This window comes from Rhinolophus sinicus, linkage group LG03, assembly GCF_036562045.2.
Source record: "Rhinolophus sinicus isolate RSC01 linkage group LG03, ASM3656204v1, whole genome shotgun sequence".
Classification (NCBI taxonomy): Eukaryota; Metazoa; Chordata; class Mammalia; order Chiroptera; family Rhinolophidae; genus Rhinolophus; species Rhinolophus sinicus.
The window spans coordinates 33,776,276-33,801,946 of NC_133753.1; the positions used below are offsets into that span (position 1 = coordinate 33,776,276).

The window sequence follows — 25,671 nt, forward strand, 5'->3', positions numbered from 1 at the left end:
TGGATTTCCTCACTCCCTCCAACTAACATTTATGAGTCCCAGGTTAGCCAGGTGTTAAATTAGGTGCTGGGAACCCAACAGAGAGTAAACAGGCATAAAACAGACAGAGCTTCTACCCATATAGAATCTTGTGTGGGAGACACACATTACGTTGAAAAAGTTACAGAAACAAGCACAATACAAATTCTGGAGAATCCTGTGAAGGAAAAGTGAAAGAGGCAGTGAGCTCTGGCCATCTGCTTGGGGTTGGGGGAGGTCTCTCTGACCAGGTGACTGAGGCCGCAGGATAGGTGCAATCAGGGCTGGTGATCAGCCTTCTTTGAAGTAGGAGGGAGGGTGGGGTGTCATTTTGTAAGGAAATTGGTATTTTGCCAATTCACAGAGGATGTGTGTACAAAGACCTCATCTTTACTTGTGGTTTTAAGTGCCACCAGCTTTGCCCTGAGTGTCACCACTCAGTCACAGCTGAGCAGTAAACAAAGATTTTGTGTGTACTTGCTCACCTCCTTATTCAACACCAGTTTAATCAGGCCCTTCCTGATCATAAGACACTACAATTTATCACCTCCTATTCCTGGTTTTAAGACCTTAATTGGAAGGGGAAAAAAAAATCCCGTGTCTATAAAACTCTCTGCTAAGGAGAAGCAAGAATGAAGACTGAAGAGGGAGTGACAAGTTTTACACACAAAAAACCCAAACAACAACTCTCTAGGTTGGACAATGTACTTGTAAGCTAACAGAAAACTAAGTAATACTCAGATACAGCAAGCCATCTGACTAAACTAATGGCCTTCATTTGAGTGTGACTGACAAGCAGAGAGACAGAGTTGGATGGGACGAGCTTGAACAAGCAATGGTGTTCCATATTTTCTATATGGGTAGGGCTCAGGTGGAATGACAGGGTTAGCAGTGGGTTAGGGTGAGGGTAAGTTTGTGATGGAGACATGTGTAAGGGCTGCATCCGCACAGGAAGTTGTCATGCAGATGCTGCGTTCATTTGGAGGGGTGGCCAATGGTATCCTGAAGAAAACTCCGGTGATAAAGCCACCCCGAACTACCCCACAGCAAGTCGGTCAGTCTTACCGGCCTGTTCACCTTATTCATGGCTAGACTGACAGTCACAGTGAATTCCAGTAGCTCAAAATACCTGACTATGGGGACTGAGTTGGTAGGTAAGTGGCAACTCTTTAGACTGTTGGAAGTCAGTGTACTTGGCAAGAGTTGCTAAGCAACAGGCATCAAAAAGATGAGGGCATTCCAAGGGAAATTTCATCAATTTCTAGCTTCCCCCAAATCATTCTTCTATCTCAAGTATGAGAAGCCAGACTGTGGGCTAAACTCCAGATCTAGGGAGAGGAAATACTGCCTTCTAATCCTGTTCATTGTCCTCTTTCTTGGCCCCACCCCTAGACCTGGGGGCAGATTCTCAGATATGGGGGGAGAGGGAAAAGGGGCTGGGAGGCACGTGCACCTGTGATGCACAGTGAGGGGGTGGCAAGCTTTAGAACTGTGGAAATATGGGTTTCTTTTCATTTAGTTTCATTTCTAACCTCCTGTCTGGCACCATCTAGAGCAGAGGGTATAATTTGCATCCCTCAGGCTACATGCAACTCTTGAAGCAAAGAGGAAGGAGAAACAAGCCAGCCGAGATACAATATTTAACAAAAAGTAATGGTCCATCCTATCAAAGACCTAAAATAATGTCACAAGGTAGAAAAATAAAAACATGTTTATCAACTAGCAGACTGCTTTTGCTGTGAGGAGACCTTCCACATACACGCCCTTCTCTTCATCTGCTTAAAAATGTCTGCTGCAGAGGCGGTTAAAATTTGGCAGCGATTTCGCCAAGATTTCTCTTCCAGAGAAAGAGATAAATAACAAAATCTCCAGCACTGAGAAGCAGATCCACTCATCATTAGGTGATGGTGGTGGGCACAAGTGAGGTGACAGAGGGGCCATCACCAGCAATAAAATTTCATTAAGCATGTCCTCCGGTGAGGGTTCTAGAAAGTGTGCAGTAAACATAAGTGGTGGCTGCTGGTGGCTCTGATGGTGAATGCATTTTTAGTGTTTTTTTAAAAAAGGTCATCAATGTGAGTGATTTCCGTTATAGCCAAAGATGCAGATAGGACCGAAAAAATCATGCTTATATAGTGAGAGAAGTCAGCATTCACTTGTGGGATCTGGGATGACTTTTATTTATTCTTTATTTTTTGCAGTATCTCTGAAGGTTTCTGTGATAAGGGTGAATTACTTTTATAATTAGAAACAAACCAAAGTCACATGGGCTGCCTCCATATTTTTCTAACTTTCATCTGAAAGATGAAAGATGGCACTCTGAAAAGGCACAGTCTGAGCCTATCTTAGAGAGCAGTTATTAGGCAGGGGGAGTAGGGAAGCAGCTACGGAAAGAGGGCCCTTCACACCCCTTGGTGCACATTATTAAGGGCCACTATGAACCACCTTCTCCCTTAATGGCCTTTCTGATGCCTAAAGCATCCAGGCCATCACTGCTGTTGGAAAGACATCCAAAATGAGACTCAATGGCTCTGATTTGGGTCTCAGGGCTCCACTGGAGGTACAGGGTCTGAATTCTGGAATGGAGATTTTATAGCATCTCCTGAGGCTTTCAGAGATCTTTTGTGCTTCTTTTACAGTTCTTCAGAAGGGATGGTTTTCTAAGCACACACTATGCCAGGTCCTGGGTGGGGACCAAGTGCTGTAAAATGAATGGGATCGCACTCGCTCTCAGGAAGCTCACAGACATGTAGATGGAGCACATCACCCCCGTGTGCTAAGTGCAGTAGAGGGGCACAGAGGGTGTCAGGGGGCCACAGAGGGGGACATCTGAGCAGCGTGGGGTGGGATTTGGGGGAGGCTTCTGAGAGGAGCCAATTCCCCAGCTTGAAGGAAAAGGAAGCACGAATCAGGCTGGAATGGGGGTGGTAAGGGGAGGGAGCACAGAGAATGAACAGTTGAAGTGTCTGGCGTGAGGCAGGATGTGGTGACTGCAAGGGGAGATGTCCCCAGGTGCTGAGGCTGAGTGTGCACATCACTGTAATACATACTGCTACTTCCATTGCTTTGGTAGAAAAAGCAAAAGGCTAGTCAGGGTGCTCCCTTCCGCCCATCCCCAGGCCACTCAGAACTGAGAGCGGCAGGACTCCGTCCTGTTAGTACACATGATCACTCACTACTGTCTCTACCACAACTACAGGCCCAGTGTCTGAGCTAAAACAGGTGGCAGCTATGGAGCTCAGCTTGGAAAAGAGTCCAGTGAGTGTGGGAACCTACTTGCCACCTATAATAAAACAACATCTGCTACAAAAACAAGTCCCTCCAGCTAAGTCTTACTCCAATGGCATGAATTGCTTCCACCTGAAAGAGACCTTTCATATGTAGTGACTGCCCTTTACAGAGACCTGCATTTGAAGTTCTGAAAGGAGGCGGAAGATAACCTCCGCTTTCAACTCCATTTTCAATCTGTGCTTTTAAGAACTGGTCTCACTGACTACTCGACAAACACTAAGTCATGCTTCACACACTCAACAGTGAAGCAACTAGAGGAAGCATTTCTGGGATCCCCGCGTTAAGGGAGGCATGGCATGATAGATTAAGGTCGTCATGAGTCAGGGAAGAGCTTCCAAATCCCACCCTGGGCAGTGATAGCAGACGGCTGCTTCTGCATATAAATCTGTGTAAACAGCCATTCCAGTTTGTCTAAAGTCCAATTTCCCAGACTCTGAGCCCGGATACCTGCCCAGCTTTCCCTGAGGCCTCTGGCTCTTCTAAGGTCAATTTTGCCCTAACCTTCATGGAGGAAACCTAAGGTCCCACAGACAGGTTTAACCTTAGTTCTAAAGCCAAGCGGCCCAGCCCTTTGTCTGTCCCTCCCTCCTCTTTTTTTGTTGTTGCTGATTCAGCCAACTGCAAATACAAGTCATGAAGACAGGTGAAGAACACCTGGGGGAATAAAAGCAACTCAGAAATCCCTCTGTGTTGCCACGCCCTGCTGGTGTGAGTTACAGGAGGCCAAGGAGCTGGTTAATAATAGAATTCCTGTGGTCACCTGCCTGGCTCCATTACCTTGCTGCAGCCTGCGCCAAGTCTGCCTGGCTGTGACCAGTTCAGGGCTGTTACTTGCTCAAGCCTGACAGTGGCTGGCAGTATACACAGTGTGCATTTCCTAAAGGCCCTGATAAGGACTGTTGTTTAGGAGGTAAAAGGGATGGGTAATTGCATGCAAAACAGTTCGAAACAAAACAGGTGGGTCGATGAAAGTGATAGATACGCTGTTACGGTGACAAGATGACATCACCTCAGGAGGGTGACCGGACAGTGAGCACGAGCCAGGGAAGGGATACCTAGGGTCAGTGTGGAAGACCTTGGGAGGTGTCTTTTCAGCTCATTGATCCCTTCCTCAGAGAACTACCCTGGTGTGGTCACGTGGGTCAATGCTGGACATCCTGCAAATGACTAGTTGGACCAAGCTGGGACTCCCACAATCTCTTTCCCAGAAAATCTGAACTGAGGTGGAGAGGTTTTGACTTAGGCTGTGCTGTGTGTAGGACATGAGGAAACATGCATTAGGGAGCTCAGGCCGCCTTTCCGGTGTGAACACGTGACGTATGTGGTTACAGCAGATTGGTGAAAGCTTGGATGGATGGATGGATGGATGGATGGATGGATGGATGGATGGATGGATGGACGGACAGACAGATAAGGGAGAAGAACGAAGGAGAAACACAGAGTGAGGCACAGACAGGAGATTAGGGAGCATGAGTGAGCCCAGAAGGAAAGCCTGGGTTTCTCATGTCTCTTCATTTCAGATCCCTGAAGAGACCTGGCCAAGTTCTGCCCAGGTTCCATGAAATACCCTTTTTTATCTCAGAATCTTTATTTTCACTTCTCCTTTTTTTGCATGACTGTGGTTAAGTTGCTTTCTGTTACTTGCTACTAGGAGAATTTTAACTGCATCACACATGAATTTTTAAGGGGTAGGAGGTTTCCCGATTTATAAATCTGGGGTAATAATACCTATAACTACAGGCATTGTATAAGGATTAAACCAGAAGTAAAGTACCTTGCACAGCATCAGGCTCAGAAAAGAATCTCTGCTAATGGAAGCTATTGTTTCCTACATTACATGAAGGGGCCAAGCTCACTCTAGGAGACCTGTGCACAGCGCCCCTGTCTGGTGTTACAAGCAGAAGCATAGTGTGGGGGTGAGGGCGTGGGTTCTGGAGCCAGGATGGCTGAGATGCAAAAGCAGCTCCACTGTGCCGTATTTATTTCCTGTCTCTCAAAACTCTCATCTGCAAAATGGGGATAACAAGAGGACTGAACTTACAGGTGTGTGAGGATGAGATGACTTTAGCTAAGAATTTCAAACAATGCCCGGCACACAGGGAGTGTTCAATAAATGTTAGCAACTATTACTATTATCCTCATTATCATTACCACCTCCACTACCACTTCAAGCATCTGCCCCTGGGGTTCCGGCCCCTTGCAGGGAGCTGCAGCATACTTGGCAGTAAGTTGCCTGCTGTGGAGTCAGAGATGGTGCCTCACTCAGGGAGTCGCAGACTGGTAGGTAAAAGGAATGAAATAGCTGCCGAAACAGCAGCTGCAGCAGCTCCCTGACTTGGTGTGGAACAGGAATCTAGAGGGTTCAAGGAGGACGCGTAGGTTAGCTGCTGTGGTGAAGGGGCATTTCCTGATACGACATGGTCATGACCTTGATCTGGTAAGGAGGACTTTTCATTCTGGGAAGTGATAACTAAGCAAGGGGTTACAAAACTAGATTTGATAACCAAAACACGTTAACCAAAGTTTCAGTTCCAACAAGTTTTTCAATTTTGTAACATCAGATGTTAATGCATATTCTCTATTTTAGGAGTTTATAATCATAATCATTATTATTATTGCAAAGCAAACGTGCTCCCCTATGGACTGCAGGCATATTACACTGAGACTTTTTGTAGTAGCTATTCTCCTCTTCTATAAAGTCGATTCATTTTTATCAACAGGAGAAAGATTTTTCTGTTTAAAGCAGGAATCCATAGTCCCTACAATCTACAGATATAAATCTCATATGAAGACACAATGAAGATGCCTATTACCTTTTGGAAATAATTCAAAGACTACAAACAACATCGAAAGTTAGTAACTAATTTAATCATTGCTTTGAAGCAATGTGAAGCTGGGAGCCACATCTAGACTTATTTGCCCAAGTTCTAAGAATTGCTTTGGAATTATTTCTAAATGAATAACACATCAACCCTGTATCAAAAGCTGCAGCGTGCTAATCACCGGCTGTGGACCAGGAAAAGGAAACCTCCAGTAATAGACCTGAATTTCTCATAAGTGCCCCTTGCTTTATCATTTTTCTCTGACGAAGTCATCTAGCGGGTGAATAGAGAGTTCATATCAACAGGAAACAGTTACTGACGTTCAAAGGGGTCACAGGGGAAAAGCACCCTCGTGAGGAAATCTGATTGCACCATGTCTGAACTGGAAACAAATTTAACCACATTAAGAATGATTACAAAGCCTTCAAGGAAGAAACAAGGAGAGAGAATCCAATGGCTTCTTCCCTTTTATTTTTTTGACTTATCATTTTGTGCAGCCTGAAGATACCGGACCTTAATTCAATTGCCCAGCAACCCCTCTGTCAAGCCCATGGGCATGATACATCCTGTCTGAGCTCAGAGACTAGTCTTTGGGAAGGAGAAATATGTCTCCAATATAATAAGCCCTTAGGAACTTGCATTTCAAACCTGGAGGAACACATAGCTCTTTTCAAAGACCAAGTGTTTTCTCGGTAAACTGGACACACTGTGGCCATCCCTTGTAATGAAACTCGACAAGGCTTACTGGCATTTACACCAGGCCAGGGAAAAAAATGAGGCAATCTAACTTGCAGTCCAACACACGGAAGCATCTGGGCCAGGATGTTCTTAAAGAATAAATAACCAGCAAACATATGATCAGGGACATAGCAAAGTCGGAGCACAGGTCCTCCCTTCCTGGCGGAGCCCCTCTGGAATCTGGTCCACACGCATCTTGCCCAGTATCTCTGTCCTGGGCTTGCACTGGTTTTGTGCACTTGGTCTTGTTTTCTATGGAGGACCTGAGACCTTTGAAGGCAGAGCCCAGATGCTAACTGATGTATCTCTAACACCATCAAGCATATGCCTGGACCTTGGTAAGGGTTAATTAAACCCTTTGGGAACTAACCTGCAGGGGGCCATTTTTGTTTCCTGATACAATTTAAACAAGAAGATTAGAAAAGCTGGAACAAACTGCCAAGGTTAGTTCTATCCATCCACTTTATGTAAATAAAGTGCAAAGAAGTGAAGGTCCCTTGCCCATCGTTAAAATAGTTCCTGGAAGAGTTCAAGAAGAGAAGTGGGTCTGTTTGATGCTACTTCATTTCCGTTTACTTATAAAGTTTTGGTTTTTCTCTGCTTATAAACGTTTTATATGTTTATAGCTCAAATGTAATTATAAAGTAAATGCATAAGAAAATTGAGGAAAAATAAACAAAATGAAAATAAAATCACCTATAATCTTGATACCCAGAGATAGAAGTCCAAACGCAAGGAGAAACAAAGCTATTTATGGCTTTTAGCGTCCAAAGAGCTGAAGATTTCAGGGCAAATATGAAATTTGCAAGGTGATTTTAAATAGTATTTTCCCCTTATGTCCTACTTATACTTAACGCTCTACCACATGTTTAAAGAAGAAAAGAAAAGAAAAAACATAGCCTTCCTTTTTCACTTATATTACGTAATAATTCCTGATGTACTTAGTCATCAAAAGCACGATTTTTTTTAACAGTTGCATACTATTCCCAATGCCATTTCTCTAGAGTCCTACAATTAGCTGGACTTCTAATTAAGTTAACAGACATAAGAAGACATGATATTAATAGCCTACTCCCTATACTATAATACAAATCATTTTTATTAGCCTGGAAAAACAGGCATCTCAGAGAGTTTGTACAGGACAATAGAACAAAGAGCAAAAATGCCATTTTACTTATTTGCATCATTTTTTCATGACAGCGGTTCCTAAACTCGCAACCTCTCAAAGAAGCCACGATTTCAGCCCTCCCTTTGATCTATAGATGAATGAGGCGTTTCTGCCTCACAGGAGGAGATTCTGGGTTACGGTTGTCTGATTAAATATTTTGCCCAGTTAGAGAAGTAGTGAACCTGGCCAAGAACGTTCAGTATCTGCCTCGAGATGGTGCCTGGGGACCCGCTGGCCACCAATCTGTTGCTTCCTCTGCTCTGCAATAGGCAGTGCTTGCTGGAGTCCCCATTTGGAGTGTGCACTCCACACGCTCTTCTGAGTTTTCTTCTTCCAGTGCAGCCTCCACATGTTCTCCTTGGCCCCTCTGGCTGGAGAACGAGATGTGTTCGAGCAAATGACTCCCCCACAATCTCCTCCCAAACCCTTTTGGCAATATGGGGGAAATACTGATGGTCACTGTCCATCAAGGAAGAAAGATGCAGACCTTACTAAGGCAGGGAGACCAAAGTAAAAGAGGCATAGTCTAATCAGATGAAGGGCAAACTACTCAGAAATAGATTAAAAAGTTTACCCAGAAGAGAGAACACTGTATTACGTTTGTAGAGAAGCTTCAGTATGTTAAATGGAGTTCAGATGGGCCCTTTAAACCCTCGAGGATGAGAGCAGAGACCAAGACGGCAACACCAAAAACCTCATCCCACATCCAATGGATAGCTTTGAATCTTCTGGTGAACTGACTTCATCTCGGCACTTGATTCTTTCTCCTATGAAATAAATCACTTCCTTCTGATTCTTCTTTTGGACTTTTTTCCACCCTTCCCCACTCTTGCGTAGAATTCCCTTTTCAGGTCTCCTCTCTTGTCCATCTTTAAACACCTACTGAAATATTTTAAATGATAGTTTCTACTATACCGAGAGGATACTGAGGACACCAAAATCTAATCTCCCATCTGAACTATGTTTCTGAGCGACAAACATGTTAACACCAGATTCCTTGCAATGAAATTGATCATATTCCATTCCCCCAGGTTCTCCAATGGCCAGAACTCTGGCCCCTCCTCTCGTATCGTAAAAAGTCCTATTGATTGCGCCTCCTTAGTGTTTCTTTGACTTCACTCCCATGACCACTGCCTTGGAGTAGGCAGCTCCAACAGAACACTGGTTCAGCATCCTTACCACGTCTGCTACCTCTTTCTTCTCCTTCTGCAGACAGCCACCAGAGAACTCCTCAAATGCAAATCTTATGTTGCTCCTTGATTTGTCAAGGCCTTTCAGCTCCTTAGCAAAGGATATCAGACCCACTATGGCTTTGCTTCTTCATAACTACCCACATTTCCTTTCCTACAATCCTGCTGCATCGAGTTATTTGGGGATTCCTGGGCACATCACACATTTTAATTCTCTGCACCTTTGCCTTAATGTTACCTCTGTCTGGGAGACCTGTCTCCTCCCCCATCCTGTGATTGTGGGGCTCCTATTCATCTTCAAAGCACAGCGCAGACAGCCCCTGCTCTGGGAGCCCTTCCACCCTCCCCAAGGACCAAGTTATGACTTTCTTTTCTCTAGCACATGGTTTTATAGGTATCTGTGTTTAGGATGATCGGTGGCTGAATGCAACTGGATGACAGATCTATAAGACATGTATCTTCAGTCCCTGGCACATAGTATGTGCTCAGTAAACATTTACTGAATTGAATTAAAAATACAAGATAGATACAATATTGCCATTCAACATAGAAATGGCCGATGTCTATAGTGGCTAGGGTTTACTTGGCATATTTAGAGACTACTCAGTTTTAAAGAGAGCATCTAAGGTATCTGTACCTTTAAGCTGAAATGACATTTCTATGTATGGAAAACAAAAGAAAGAAAGAGCAGTTTGCTTTTCCCAAAGCACTTGTTTTACTACCAACACATTTTTTTCGACACTGTTGACAAATGTTTCTTAAAGCTTTGATTATCACAGACAGGCATCCCTGTAAGTTCAGGGTGGGGATGATGATTTTCATAAAACGCCACTGATTCTATGCCTCGGTGGTAAAGTGAAAGCATAATGATTAAACACCAAAACAACAGAAGCTGCACTTTTTCAATTGCTTGCTTTTAAACATAATCAATTTTAAATATATGCTCACTGAGCTAATCTTTTGCTCTCTAGATGCCCCCAGGCTCTGCTATTTCTGTCTTATCACAGCAGGCCTTGGTGTTCAGAACCGCTGGCAGTGAGCTAACCCTACCTACATTCCACAGACCCTGTATACTTCCGCTGTCCCCTCCCAGTCCCTGCAAGTGCCACAGTGCAGCCACTGATAGCAGTTAGGGGCCCCGAAACAGGAAGTCTGCCTGTCTACAAACTCAGGAAAAAAAAAAAAAAGAGATAACGCTTATATCCTATAAGGAAGATTTGTCACACTTTGCTTTGGTCGGTAAAAAGTAAAGTGGTCTTCTAGCGCACTTGACTTCTCCTATCGAGGACAGCCCACATGACATTCATGTAAGGCAGTGGTTTTCAACTGGGGAGACTCTTCCTCCCAGGGGACATTTGGCAATGTCTGGAGACATTTTTGGTTATCTCAATGAGGAAGCTGCTGCTAGTGAGTAGAGGGCCAGGGATGCTGCTAATTCTACCATGCCAGGACAGCCCCTCATAACAAAGGATTACCCCTCTCCCCATGTCAGTAGTGGGAAAATGACATCATACTATGCAAACAGGTTTTTTGTTTGTTTGGTTTTTTTGTGTGTTCTTTTTTTTGCTGGAAAGGTTGAAAATTCACTAGCAATTTGATTATTAAAACTATTAGACCTGTTGGTGAGGGTCAAGGTGGTGGGGATAAAGTTCTGAGCCAGGCGGAAGGGAATTTCCTGCTTCAGATCTGTCCTGCAGCCCAAGTAAGGAGGAATAAATCAAGTTAAGTGATGAGACCCTCAATTCTACAGGCTTCCAGAAAAGAAACTGAACTAGTCTCTCGGTCAACGCCACCATATTTGGTCCCCACTTTGTTCGTTGTGTCTAACTCATCTTGCCCCTCCTTTCACTACAGGCTAGAAGATCTGGGCTGGTTGTGGGCATGGGCTAGCTCCCGCTTCACAAGGAGACCAGGGCTGAGTGACCCCTGGGAGTGAGGAGGTGAGAGGGGAGGAGGAAGAACAAGGAAGCAGACATGGTCCACAGCACAGAAAGAGAAAACCAGGTGATGGGGCGGGGAGGAATTTTGCTGGAACAGCTTTCCTCTTTTGTTTGGGTCGGGAATTATATGTGACATCATTTTAATGTTTAAAATATCAAAACACTGTAAGAATGGAATTAAGAGACTGTGGGAAGAGTTCTAAGACTCCTTTCGTAACACCTATGCGATAAATCAGTACAGACTGTCCTAAAGAATTGGGTAGGAGTGAGCTTGAAATACAGTGTGCTCTTTGGCCATACAAATATACGAAACCTGGGATGCCTCTCACAGAAAGCAAACAGGAACTCCCTGGGTGGCCTTGAAGGGGGGACTGGGCACACGAAAACCCTCCAGCAGAGCAGGGAGGGTCTGCAAAGTATTAGCTGACAACAGAAAGCAGGAAGAGCAGACTCAGCCTCGATGGCAGCCAGGTTCATGTGGGGGGCACGGTTTCCCCGCAGCCTTCTGCTGGGCTGTCAAAGAAGAGACCAATCAACCAGCAGAACAAGGAAGACTGTACAAATAGCAACGGCGGGCTGCTGCTCTTCCCATTACACCTCCTGCTTTGGGTCCCCCAAGCCCACTGGGGATAGGGAGCCCATTCCCAAGCAGAGGCAGTGCCAATAGCTTGGGCCCCTTCCCAATAACCTCCATCAGGTCCTAAATTCACTGTACTCCAGGCAAAGGAAAAAGTGTACTTCCTATGCAAATGTAGCTTCAGGACAAGGCCCTTCTAAGCAGATGGCAGCTCTGAGCCTGTCCTAAACAGTAATCCCCAAACTGCTACGGTGACCAGCTACATTATGAACCTTTGCCGAATGAATGAACACCTTTGATCCTCACCTGTCAGTGGGCAACTCTCTATTCTTCCAAGTGGGCTAAGTTGATACTGACTGGGCTAATTCTGTTGTGGGAGGTCCTGGAATGTTCTGGAGCCTAGAAGAGATGGACACAGCTGGGGTTTTATGAGGGATGAAGTAATTATGGAAAACGCAAGTATTTCAAAACTAAAACATTATGGTCTGTGGTTTCTACCAGAGCAGTCAGCGTTTTACACTGCATGATTCTGTTTTCCGGGTGGGGTGGGCCCACTGCAGCCACTCACAGGTGTAGCTTCAGGCCCTGGCCTGAAGGCCCCAGTCAGCCAAGGCAGGAGTCAACCGAACTTCCCATGGAAACACCTCAGACCTCCCCACGACGCTGCTTAAAACTCAGGTGCTAGTTGGTTTGTTAGTCTTCAGCACTCTGGTTGCACTTCTGAGGAAAGACGGCAAGGAGGTGAGGTTGTCCCCCATAGGTCAGTGTTCATTTTCAAGGACCTTTCCTCTTGTAGTGTAACGCCTGTGTTTGTTCCATGCTAACTACCGCACACTGCTGTTCCATCTATTTTATCTTCTCTTCCCAACTAGACCAAGGATTAAAAGAACTGTTTCTTTTGCCGCGCACTCAATCAGTGTGATCCTGTACTGATGGACTTTTCACTAAACTGTTTCGCATGCAGCCCATCCCATTCTCATCCCTGGAGCTGCTCCAGGCACTTCAAGCCCAGTGCTTCAATACAGGGCCCTGTGGAGGCCAGATTATCTATGGTTTGGCAGGTTCCCAGTCACAGTCAGGGGAAAACCATAACCAAGACTCCCCACCACAGATCTCCATCCATCACAGGGAAACATGGGGCCAAATTTGACCCTGGCAAGTCTCAGATACGTCTAAGGAAATTACACACAATCCATGAGTCATCTTACCAAACACGGGGGTGGTGGGTCTACATGATTGCTAGATCATCGATGATGATTGTGGCAAGCGATGTCAAGGCCAGTTATAACGGAATAACCTCAAACTGAAAAACACACGAAGCCTTTCAAACCCTTTTGTCACACTGAGTATCCTGGCAGTCCTAACCAAATAGACAAAGCCAAAGGAACAGTGTGAACTTCAGGTTCTCTCATTCCCAACTCATTTTCAGGGCCCTGTTTACCCACAGAATGTCGGAAAGACTGGAAGCCCAAGAGGACAGAGGCAGAGGTCCCAAATAATCCCCCAAGAAACCCAAAGACTGGAGTTGGCCTTTGTGCATTTTGTACCCAGATGGAACACTATTAATAGTTGGGAATATGCCCAACTGGGAAACACCATGTTCTGGCTTGGCTCATTTTCTATTTTGATCTGAGCCAAAGGCAAACTACAACAAATGACCCATAAGCGGACCAAATTGTATTTGTGGCAGTCATTGCTCAGGAAAAGGAGGAAACCTCGTTCCAAGCATATAAGAGAAATTATCCTTAGCTATTTCATAAAAGGCCACAAAACTATATATATATATATAAACTGCTTTGTTCCAGTCTAATGTCACTATTCTTAGCTGTACGCATTCCAGAGAGAACACATTTCTATTTGTGGTATAACGGAAATGGCATAGATTATTAAGCTGGGCAACCTGGTTAAGAATCCATGATGTGACTCTGGCTTGCTGTGTGATCTGGCAGAAGTTATTTAACCCCTCTGGACCTCAGTTTCCAGATCTTTAAAATGAGGATAATAGTACCTATACTTCCCTGTATTGTTTTGGGTACTAAATGAAATATTTCACTCAATAGATATTTATATTATAAAATGCCAAAATGTACAGTTTTATACACATTGGTAACAAATATAAGCATCTAGAATGTATTCCAGGGTCTCAAAGAACAGCAGCTGCTGCTGCCATGTCATTCTTCACGCATCCATTCCACAAAGCCAATACCAGGTAGGCTTGAAAAATCGACCAGCTATGCTAAGGCATTAACGGAGGCCTCTTCAGAACCCTGCTCCATGCAGAGGGGAAAGGCTTTCAGCGTTGTGGGCTGCACTCACCTTCTCCTCACCTCACCCACCAACACAGGGCCTTCCTCTTACCCAGGATGTCCCTGCGACTCAGAGCACAATGGGTAACGCTGCTCCAGGGGCCAAGAATGCCTTCTCCTTCCCCAGGCCAGCTGCTGGCAGCAGCTCAGCAGACAAACGGGCCTGGCTGCCACTACCAGATGCTCACTGAACACTTAGGAAAGGAAAGAGAGCTGGAGGGGCTGGAATGCAGTCAGGGCCAGGTGGGGCTGTGCAGGGCTGAGGGGTAGGCTCCCACCCCCCACATGCACAAAGCCAGCTGAGGGTCACTTTCTGGAGGTATCTCTGCTAACGGGTTCCTGAAGGAAGAACATAGGATTTCTGTGGAGGTGTTTATCTGGAAAAAAATCAAAGGCAGGTAATCTTCCTAAAGACAAGGGAGCTTATTAGTTAAGTCAGAATTAGAACTCAGAGCTCTCACGCTGAAGGTGGCAATGTAGTCCCCTGCCTGATGAAATTCTGAAAGATTCATTCCAGGGCCACATGACTATCTTGCTTCTTGCTATCTATCTTGTCTGTCTGTCTGTCACATGCACACACACACAGACACACACACACACACACGCACACTCACTCCTTTGCTATTACTTAATACAACAGTGGAGAAAAGAATACAGAGAAAAGAGTGCTCCTTGCACTCCTGTTGCTAGGAAGTGATTTTCATAACATACTTTAAGTATCAGTTAATGAAGTATCCCGAAATCATTTTGCACAAGCTGTGTAAACTGACATCACGAAGTTTACAAGATTCCTAGAGCCCCTAACCCTCAAAGGTAGGATTTCTGCTTTGTTGATGGACACTGGAGGCGTGTCTTTTTAAGGAAAGCTATGCTCCTGCCAGGGGCTCCGGGCACCCTGCTTTGTGTATGACCCTTACCGGCTGACACCCTACAGACACTCCGTCAGTAGCCTGGATACTGTGAGGAAAGAACTGACAGGTAGAGGAACGGGTGGGAGGTGAGAGCACTGAGCTTCTGTCCCTGTAAAGGGAGGGTCTATGCATTCTGTGGCCCACCTGAGTGCAGCACGTTGCAAACACAAATGTGAGTATTCCCAAAAGCACGAGGCTCTGCAGTGGCTCATCTCTCAGACTTGGCCCCAGGTCCTGCAGCCGAGAGGCAGCTCTTGGGCCCCGGCATGGCGTGTCTCGTGTTTTCCAAATGGAAACCTTTGCTTCAATAAACTGGGTCTCTGAACAAAGACTGAAGCATCTGACCAGTATTCACTCTGCCACTCCCCCTCCTGCTACTGCGGAGTCTTTGTTCTCTCTCTGGGCACTCAGCTGAGGGCGCCAGGAGGAGAAACTCAGTAGAGAGCCCCTGGGAGCCGGGGGTGGGGGAGACCCGGATTCCAGGCCATAAATGCCAAGAGGCCCAGCTGCTGACACAACAGTCACTGATAAGGATGAAAGGAGTGTGAAGGGAATTTAACCTGATGGAGTGGGGAAGGCAGCATCCACTGGGCCTGCACCCTGGGACGGGCCCTCCTGGCTTAATAATGCCTCACTCCTCCCGCTTCCACTGCTAAAGAAATATAACCACATCATCAAAATTGGTAAATAGAACAAAGGAAAAAATCATCCATAATCTCACTAGCTTCATACAGTCCCTGGTAGTTTATTGGCATGAATTCCTCCTAGTATTTTTGGAGGACGGGCCATGTTTGCCAGTTTACTGTCTTGGGTAGAACCTGATGGAGATACGTGCTGGTCATCATCATAAATTCTGTATTACTTCCTGGACTCCAACCTCCTAGTTCCACCACTTACCGTATTGAATTTTCAGCAAGTGACTTAACTCCTCAGTGCTTCACTTTATCACTCAGCAAAATGAAGATAACAATTGTACCTAGCTTACCGGGCTGTTGCAAGAGCTGCATGCTATAAATAATACATGTTAGGTGCTTATGACAGCGTCTGACACGTAATCATTTAACTGCTGAATATTTAATTATCTCTTTACTGGCTGAAAATTTTCATCAAATACTATATTATTTAAGTAAACTCCTATTGCTGAATGCTGACATTGTTTCCAACATTTTTCCATTATAAATAATGCACTGAGAATTAAACATCTTTATGTGTAAGATTTTTTTTTTATACTCTTTATGTTGTTTTCTTAGGCTAGATGATCGGAAATAAAAACAGATCGAAGAATATAAACATTTTTATGAGTCTTGATACAGATTATCAAGTTATTCACAAACTATTAGGACTTACGATATTATCAGAAACTTATGAGGATGCCAGTTTAATGATACACTTACAAGTAGCATGTATTATTATGAAAAAGTCAGAGGCCATAATTTATAGGCTCATAATCCTACATAGCAAACTCAATAAATTATCTAATATACGAAATTTTCTCTTTTTGTTTTTTCCAAGAACCAAAAAGAGTTCCAGAATTCCTCCTTTGGGGTGTTCCCTATACCCTCCCTGTGGGGTCTGTGCTGGCCACTGGCGAAGCCCCAGGACAACTTTCTTCGGCGTGGGAAGGAGGTAGTCATCGCCACAATGAGCCTACTCACTTTTAAGTGGTGTTGCATGTGTACAAAGTGGTTCTGCATCCTCTCCTTTGGTCCTCACACCAATCCTGCTTTCATTTTAACCACGAGAGCGTTAAGGCTCAAAGGAATTTTCAGGTAGACTCAAGCCATTCGGACAGAGGAAACACAAAGTTGGAAGAACGAGTTCTTCCATTTCCAAGGGCAATGCTGCTTCCTTGCCAGCAGGCTGGAAGGCAGCCAGGGCAGAAGCGCGGACAGGAGTTGCTTAGGCAGATGATGATTTAATGACCAAAATGTGGCAACAAGACCCCAGTGCCAGCACTCTCCCAACTTCCTGCTGATATGCCACCAGCACCTCAAATTTAATGTATGAAAGGACTGCTGGGTCAGAGCACAGAGCCGGGGCCTAGAGAGTCAGCCTGACAGAGCTGAACCTTGTCTCTACCGCTTACATTCTAAGGGACCCTCTGCAAGTTCCTTTCTCCCTTTCTCTGGGCTTCAGAGACACTCATTTCACAGGGCTGGATTTGAGAGGAATGCTTCTTTAGGGTCTTCACAATGAAATGAGACTTTGCAAACAGCTGGGGAGTGACTCCAACACCTCACTTCAAAATTCTTCAGGGGAGAGTGTCACAGCCCAGTGTTACACACTGGTTAGCATCTCATTTTAGACGCCAGGGCCTGCCAAACCGAGTAGCTAAAAAGTAATAATCTACTTGCTGTAATTTCTCATAGTAACTAACACTTCCTGTTGTTTAGTTAGGTTTTCAACAATGAATGGGGATAATCACTGAGGATTTCTGACAGATGGACAGACGCACAGTGAGCAAATGACAAGCGTATTATGGAGTCTGACACCTTGCACACCTGAGAGAAGGAACAAACTACAGCAAAATGAAAATTGTATATATATCTCTATCTCAGCATGAGAAAAACTCACTTGATTCTTTTAAGTTGGTTCCCACCACTGGACTTAGGGCAGGAGAGAATTCCCTTTATCCTTTGCTTTGGAGACATCTACTGCAAACCCAAATTCTAAACCCTAATGTCAGTATCTATCTCTGGTGGAGAAATAAAAATCACCTTGCAGTAACGACTGCCACCTTGTGGCCACACATGAAACTGTCACGAGGAAAAATAGACCACCAATACTAATGAAGGCTTAACCTGTTGAATACTGTTGAAATCCCACATGGCCACTCATATTTTGGTGTATTGCCTAATTTATATTTTCCTGGAAAATTCTGCATTGTATATATTGCTTTCATTGGGCTCCCAATCTCTTCAGGTTAATTTCTTGTTCTACTCTACCATAATGCAATCTAATTGACACCTCTGACTACTTCTATACAGTCACAGGGATTGCCTTTTGTAGGTAAAAGTCCCCTCGAGTTGGGTATGAGACAGTTTATTTGTTCATTCTAGTAGCTTGAAACAACAGCCACTGCATGACCAGACTAAGTTCACTAAATGCCTATCAACTGTCTGACTCAAAGGTTATCAGCTGATTGAGATCATCTAACCTAATGTCACAGGAAACCGTCTACTCTTTGGCTCAGGAGCTGAGCTGCAGCTGTCCTGCTATTTGATTCATGGTATGAGCAGGGGGCACGAGCTTGAAAGTCAGGCAGACGACCAGTACCACCCACCAAATGGTACCATCCTTCTTCACCAGGGTGTTTCCAGCCTGAGCTGTCACTCTACTCCTCTCTGAGAAAGCAGCTGGATGACGGGGGAGGCCAGGGGAGGGCTTTATGTAAGTAAAGCACAGGAACTAGCATTTCGGGGATACTCCAGGTAGCAGTGGAGCACAGGTAGAACCATGGACCCCAGACGGGGGAACAGAGAAGCAGTGGCAAGGCGGCAGGGGCAGCATAGAATCCAGGGCTGTCTCAGGGAGCAGCAGACCATGAGGTCAGGAAGGTGGGGCCTCAAGGAGCCCAGACCATGAGGAGGAAGCAGTGCAGGGGGAACCCTGGCCTAAAAAGCTATCAGCTGACTCTCTAGCTGCTTCCGACATGATGGGACAGCGCAGAAGTCCACGCTGTGCATCCCCTTTAATACATCCTCCCGTCTCCCGGCTTGCAGTCTTCTGTACTCCTCTCATTCTCCAGACGGCACATGTGTCTTTTCCAACAAAGATTTGAACACAGGTGACCCTTATTATGCGAATGCTCAGCCTTACAGTCAGAGAAATGCAAACTGGGACTCCAAAGAAGCCATTCTTTTACATCTCTCCAGTCATCAAAATGACAGGTAGCATGCAGTGGTGGGGGCTGGGGGAAATCAGCCTGTTCACACATGGTTTGGGAGAGTGAATTTAGAAATTCAGCAAGCAAGTGGTAAGGGCCTGGGCTGTGCAGTCAGATTGCCTGGCGTCAAAACCTCTGCTACTTAAAAGCTAAACAACTTTGTGTCTCAGTTTCCTCATCTGTTAAATGGGAGTGATGGCAACAGAACTTACTTCATAGGGTTAATATAATGATGAATGAGATAATACACATAAATCACTTAGAACAGTGCCTAGCATATAGGTTGTAAACTGTTACCTATCTTTAACCACTATGGAGGAGAAGGCTGATTGGACTCAGTCAAAATTTTAAATGCATATACTTCTGACCAGGCAGTACAACTTCTAGTAATGTATCATATAGAAATAATAGCACAATATGTAAAGATAAAGGCACAGGGTAAAGCTGAATAATATTGTATGTCCACTATAATTTAATATATATATAGTCACGGGATATGGAGTACAGCATAGGGAATAGAGTCAATGGAATTGTAATAGATATATATGAGGCCAGAGGGGCAATGGGTTGGGGAGCAGGGTTATCACTATGTGAGGGGTGAAATGTCTAACTATTACATTGTTTTGTACACCTGAAATTAATTAAAAAAAGGAAAGAAAAAGGCACAAGGAGACTCACTGCAACATTGATTGAAATAAAAGACTATGTAAAACCTAAATATATAGCAATAGGAAACAAGTTAAATGAATAGTGTCGTGTTCTTAAAATGGAATATTATGCAGCCATTAAAAATGAGGCAGCTAGGTATGTACAAGTATGAAACAATCTCCAAGATATATTATAACAGTTTCAAAAAAAAAATAAGGTACAGAATGCTGGGGAATGTATACTACCATTTGTCTTTTACAAAATAAATATGAATGCATATATGTGGTATGCATGTATGCTTTCATGTGCAGTAAGTTCTTTGAAAGGCTACACATGAAATTAGTAATTGTTTCTTTAAGAGAAAGAATATGGACATTTGGAGGATTCTTATATTACCTATCACAAAAATTAGTTTTACAGTTGAAAATGCAATCTGACATATCATTTCTCTGCTTAAATTTCTTCCATTTACTCATAGACTAAAATCCAAGCTTCTGAATGCAACACACAAGGCCCTTCATAGCCTGAGTGCTGGGTACCTCTACAGCTTCAGTTCTCACCAGCCCCTCCTCAACTTCCGTACTTCACACATACTGAGCTGTATTCACACCTCATGCTCTAGTTCACCGCTATGCCTGTGCATGTGCTGTTACCCGCTATGCCTGTGCCTGTGCATATGCGCCTTCATTCTCTTTGCCTAACTAATTCTAACTCACCCTTCTGGTTCCAGCTTTGCTGTTACGTTCCCTGCACCATCCCTGAGCCAGGTGGGATGTCCTGTTCCTGCTCCCACCACACCCTCTGCTGCCCCAGTGGTAGCACAGACAAGGAATGTGTCCCAAATTCACTCTGCAGAATGCCCTCGGATGATAAGAGGACTCTGAGATATCTGTGGCAGACCCTCTTGGCTTCTCCGGAGCCATCTTCCCTCTTCATTGACAACAGAAGCCCAGTGTCGAGCCCAGTGCTAACTGGGGAGCACAGTGCCACACCCCAGGGGATGAGTCAAAGTTGGTGGGAGTCTATCATGGTACACCAGCTTATCTTGGCTAGACGGTTGCTCTTCCAGCCTCCTTTTAGCTAAGGTTGAGCAGGCTACTCAAGTCTCAAAAGATTTTCCTCTCCCTGACAAAAGGAGAGTGGCCCATGCAGCCCTTGTGTATGTCCCCACGCTTCCTGCTCGGATGCTGCCATACGAGATGTTATGTTTCAGACAGTGGCAAATAATTGAAACCCCAAGGGAAAGAGATGCCCAATGTCACTGAGCAACTAATCCAACCCTAGCATTGCTACTTCCAGACTCCTCTAGAAAAAACGTTGTGCTAATGAACTAAACTCATCTTTTCTGTTTATTGTGTAAAGCACAATTGGTCGGGTATTCTGTTGACTGCAGCCAAAAGCTTCCCTAATTGACACCATTATAGAGTAGACAGACTCCAATCCCAGATCAGTCCACAGAATCGAGCCATGTCCCTGATTAAGGCCAGGAGCAATGTCGTGGGACATTACAAATCAAGGTGCCCTCTCTGGGCCTACCCTGGTCTAAACTGTATCTAAGCATTTAGGAGTAGAGCCAAGGTCAAAGCCACCAAGATAAGCAGCCTATGACATTTACTCTATTCTTAGACCTCCGTAACCTTCACTCTGCTAGAGAAGACTTACATATGAAGACCTTTCCAATCTTTGAGGACACACAACCCTCAAAGGGATCCTTCCCCAGGACAACATGAAAGGAAGGGTTAATTCATTGGTTTCAGCATTCCCTCAGAGGTCATCAGAGGTCACTGGGTACCTTCCTACGGCTCTACCATGGGAGCCTATTACCCCCCAAAGTTTCTGATATTCTGTTTTGTGAAATCTTCAACATCTTACTGTGTCAACTCTTTAAGAAAGGAGGCCGTGTAGGCCATTAGTGTGAGTCACACTTACAGGCGTCTGAAAGCAGCAGAACAGCTGAGTGAGGAAGGGGTGACTGCGTGCCAAGGACAGGATCCTTTTCTCCGTCATTGTGCATTCCACATCGTCGTCCTGCAGAATCACGTCCTTCTTTAGCACCTTCACGGCATAGAGGTCTCCTGTTTCTTTTATTCTTGCAAGCATCACCTATGGCAATGCAGAAGGAAGGAGCATGAGAACTCTTGCAGTTCTTAGCATGTGGGCACACATGGCAGAAAGGGAATGGCCCATAGGCAATGTGAGTGTGTATACACACACCCACACCCAAACAACATGCACATAACATGCTTACTTTAACCCAAACAGTGAAAACCAAGACTCACCTTCCCAAAGCTCCCCTTCCCCAACACTCGGATGAACTCAAAGTTGTCGATACCAAGTCGATTGGCAGAATTAACCCCGACCCCATTTCCTTCTTTCGTGCTCTCTTTTCCCTGTCGTCTTAGAGTCGATCTGGAAACGAGCTTCTGTAGAGAAAAGAGGGAATACATTAAGACAGAAATAGCAGCATGGGCATGAAGCATTTATGGATGGAGAAGACCTTACTTGCAGCCTAACCCTCAAAACAACCCACGGTGAAAGATCAATTCAGGTTGACGTGTGACCAGGTTCTGCCATTCAGAACTATATCCGCACCAGCCCCTGATCGGTGCTTACTGTATTTGGGAAAGAATCAGTTAAAAATATATCTAAAGCCACCGAGTTTAAGTTTGTGTTCAAATGGGCATGTATAGAAACACCTTAGTTGGGTCCCTGTGGTTTCTTGCGGTGGCTTTTACAAGGTGGTCAGATTCCAAGAGCGCCACCTGGTGTCCACGTCTCACAAAGGGAGGTTTTCGTGTTTACTCAGGATCCAGTACCACTCCATACCAGACAAGAATGAATGAAGCAACATTATTTATACAATATTTAAAATTATATAATAGAAATAAAAATCAGTGTAAAAGCTGGAACAATGAACAAAAGTATGAAGTATTTAAAATACCTATAATCTTACCAGCCCTCTCAAAAACAAAAATATGAAAATAATTACACATACACACATACACACATCTTCCCACTTGATTGATTTTTTTTAAATATAAAATTGTTTCATAACACATTTTTAATTTCATACTTTTTCATCTGTATTTTCCATATCTTTAAATTTTCTTCAAGGACCTGAATTTTAAGGGCTGCCTAAGATTCCGTTTTGTGGCTACCTCACAATCTATTCACTAATTCCCTTGCTAGGGTTAGCTCCCATTTTTCACTAGTATAAATAACACCATGGTGAACATGCTTTCATTCAAATCTTCAAAGCAGGGTGATTAGGAGTCTAGGCTTTCAAGCAGGCTGCCTGGGTTCAAGTCACAGCTGTGCAACTCAACCCAATGACCTTGGGCAGGTTACTACCTGTCCCCTCCGTGCCTCAGTTTCCTCTTCTAACAAAGGGACTGTTATAGTACCGGCCACATGATTTATTATGAGGATGAAATGCCTGTAAAGTACTTAGATTGGTGCCTGGCTCATTCAATAACCATGAGCTGTGTTGTCGTCATTATCATCATGACCATCATAATCTATTTTCTTAAGAGAATTTTCTAGAAATGGAGTTCTTTAAGCTAAAGTGTTAATTTTGGAGACTTTTGAGACATAGTCAACTTGCTCTCTAGAAAAGTTGACCACCAGCAGAATGAGTGTTCCAGCCTCAACACACTTCTCACCAGAAGTGTTGTCTCCTCGGTGGGTTCTCCAGCCCCATCCCCTGGTACAAGCCCCATCATGGTGAGGATGCTACTTAAAGGCAAGGTGACTTGCAGATGTCCACCTTGGGACATTTATAATACAAGCTACCACTAAACAACAGATCAAAGGTCTAACATCCTGGAGCTTTGACCTATTTAGATTTTTAAAAAAGTTTATCTGGGTGAACTTCTAAGTAATGTTTGCAACAAACGACTGTGCAATAGCCTGAAACTGTAAGGATTTTACTTACTCAGCCCAATAAAACAGTGATAGCAAGATATAAAATGGGGTCGGCCCGGTGGCTCAGGCTGTTGGAGCTCCGTGTTCCTAACGCTGAAGGCTGCTGGCTCGATTCCCACCTGGGCCAGTGGGCTCTGCCCTCTGTAACTAAGATTGAACATGGCACCTTGAGCTGAGCTGCCGCCGAGCTCCCCGATGGCTCAGTTGGTTGGAGCACGTCTTCTCAACCACAAGGTTGCCGGTTCGACTCCTGCAAGGGATGGTGGGCTGTGCCCCCTGCAACTAACAACGGCAACTGGACCTGGAGCTGAACGGCACCCTCTACAACTAGGACTAAAAGGACAACAACTTGACTTGGAAAAAGTCCTGGAAAAACACACTGTTCCCCAATAAAGTCCTGCTCCCCTTCCCCAATAAAATCTTAAAAAAAAAAAAAAAGATATAAAATGGATCATCTTAAAAATCCAATTGTTTTAATAGTTTCTCCTCCAGATCTCTGATCAAAAATTTTTCAAAGATAGAAAATTTGTACCAGCTTGAATTTCACTTCCTCCACTCAAATACTTCCTCTGGTTGGGCTGGCATTGGCAGAAAACTCTAAGCCAGGGTTTCTCAATAATTTTTTTTAACCCATTCTTCTCTTCTGATAAACTTAAGATTCTCTGTCTCTTTTTAATGTTGTACTGTCAAGTAATAGGTAATTTCCATTTTCCTGTTATTAAATATCATAGTACTAAAGATATTTGGCTCAAATGACATATGACAAGTGGCACTGCCCATTCCTAGAGGTTGTGCCACATGGTCTACCTTATTCGATCGTATTTTAGAAGCCATGGTACGGGCTGAAATCCTTAATCTATGCTCTTCAGCAAGAGCTGTCCTGTGTATTAAAAATTCCCCTCATTATAGTAGCATCCTGCCTGTGTATCCACAAGACAGACAGACTTGGATGGACTTTGTCAATGCTTTTCTGAAACAGCAAGAAACAGTGTCAATCCAAGTCTCTGATCTCCCAGCTATCCTTTACTAAAAAGGAAATGGGATGTTCAGTGCTGACATGTTCTGGAAAACCAAGAACCTGACAGTGATTATACTTCCTTTCCTAAGTCCCCAGAGATATTTAACAGTTAAGTTTAGAATTTTCCTGAATGGCTATCACACTAAACCTTCCAGAAATCCCAGTAGTAGCCATAGCTCTTTCCCAGGTCTCTGTAGACCCCGGCCAGGAAGGTAGCCAGAGGAAGTGGGCCTGGAAAGCAGTTGATGCTCTAATGGATGACAGTAGGTAGAAGTCACTCAGGGAGGTGGCAAGACAAAGCATGTCCAAGGCAACTGATCCCACTCCACCCAGGCCCGGGAGCTGAGAGGAAGGAACTCCTGTCTGTCGCTGAACTTGAAAGATAAATTCACAATCCATAAACAAAAACTGCAGAACTGCTGGATTCCTGGAGAACCTCAGGAATGTTCAAGTTCAGCGCCTTCACAGAGGAGGAAGCTGAGGCCCATTGTTACCAGTCGGAATGCACTGCTGGGGGTCCAACCAAAAGCTTAACCCAGACCCCTGGATTCCAAGCTTTTTACCACACCACACTGACAGGAAGCTGACTTAAATAAATAAATAAAAAATCCTTCTTCTGCTTCTTGCTGTATCTGCATGCTTATTACTTCTTGTCTCAATTGCATATAGAATCTGATTTGTGGAACAAAATGCTCTTTAAAAATGCAATAAATCTGTTTACTGTGTTTGCTGAGATTAGGAACTTTGATTATGCCACATGTGCTCATTTGAGCTTACCAAATCTGAACTTCTAAATTATGATATGTAGAAAAAGCAAAGTCTCACCGAGGTTGGAGAAATATTTCCGGGTTGGAGGCCCATCCCAGCCAGAGTCTTGGCTAGCTCCACCGCATTCACCCCACAGTTAGGGGCCACGTTTGCCTGACATCGGATGTGGACATTCATTTTACACACTGGAGGGAAAAGAAAGGGATCCAAATTCAGAAAGGAGCCAAGTCAACATGCGCTGTGAAAGAGAATTTAATAACCTGAGAGATGATGACAGGGGAACTATACAGGCTGAAAAATGCTATCTTCTCATAAAATTAAACTTATACTCCTAACAATCCCTGACGTTTTTATCTATTTCTGTTCTGTGCAGAAGCAGAAAGCCTGGCATGCTGAAGAATAAGAGATTACAAATACACTTTTTTTCACCGTGACTTGATGAAAGACATTCATTTAAATCACGTGT

The 25,671-nt window shown here is 44.4% G+C and overlaps 1 protein-coding gene across 1 annotated transcript in view; it reads right to left on the bottom strand.

The window, feature by feature from the left end:
* Window positions 1-25,671, bottom strand: part of PRKCH (protein kinase C eta) — a 214,752-nt gene that overhangs the window by 62,056 nt on the left and 127,025 nt on the right. Inside the window, exons 7-9 of the mRNA XM_019750783.2 lie at window positions 25,263-25,390; window positions 21,775-21,918; window positions 21,425-21,598 (exon numbers count right to left, since the gene is read on the bottom strand). Of these exons, the coding sequence (XP_019606342.1) occupies window positions 21,425-21,598; window positions 21,775-21,918; window positions 25,263-25,390 (446 nt within the window). The remainder of the gene's footprint in view (window positions 1-21,424; window positions 21,599-21,774; window positions 21,919-25,262; window positions 25,391-25,671) is intronic.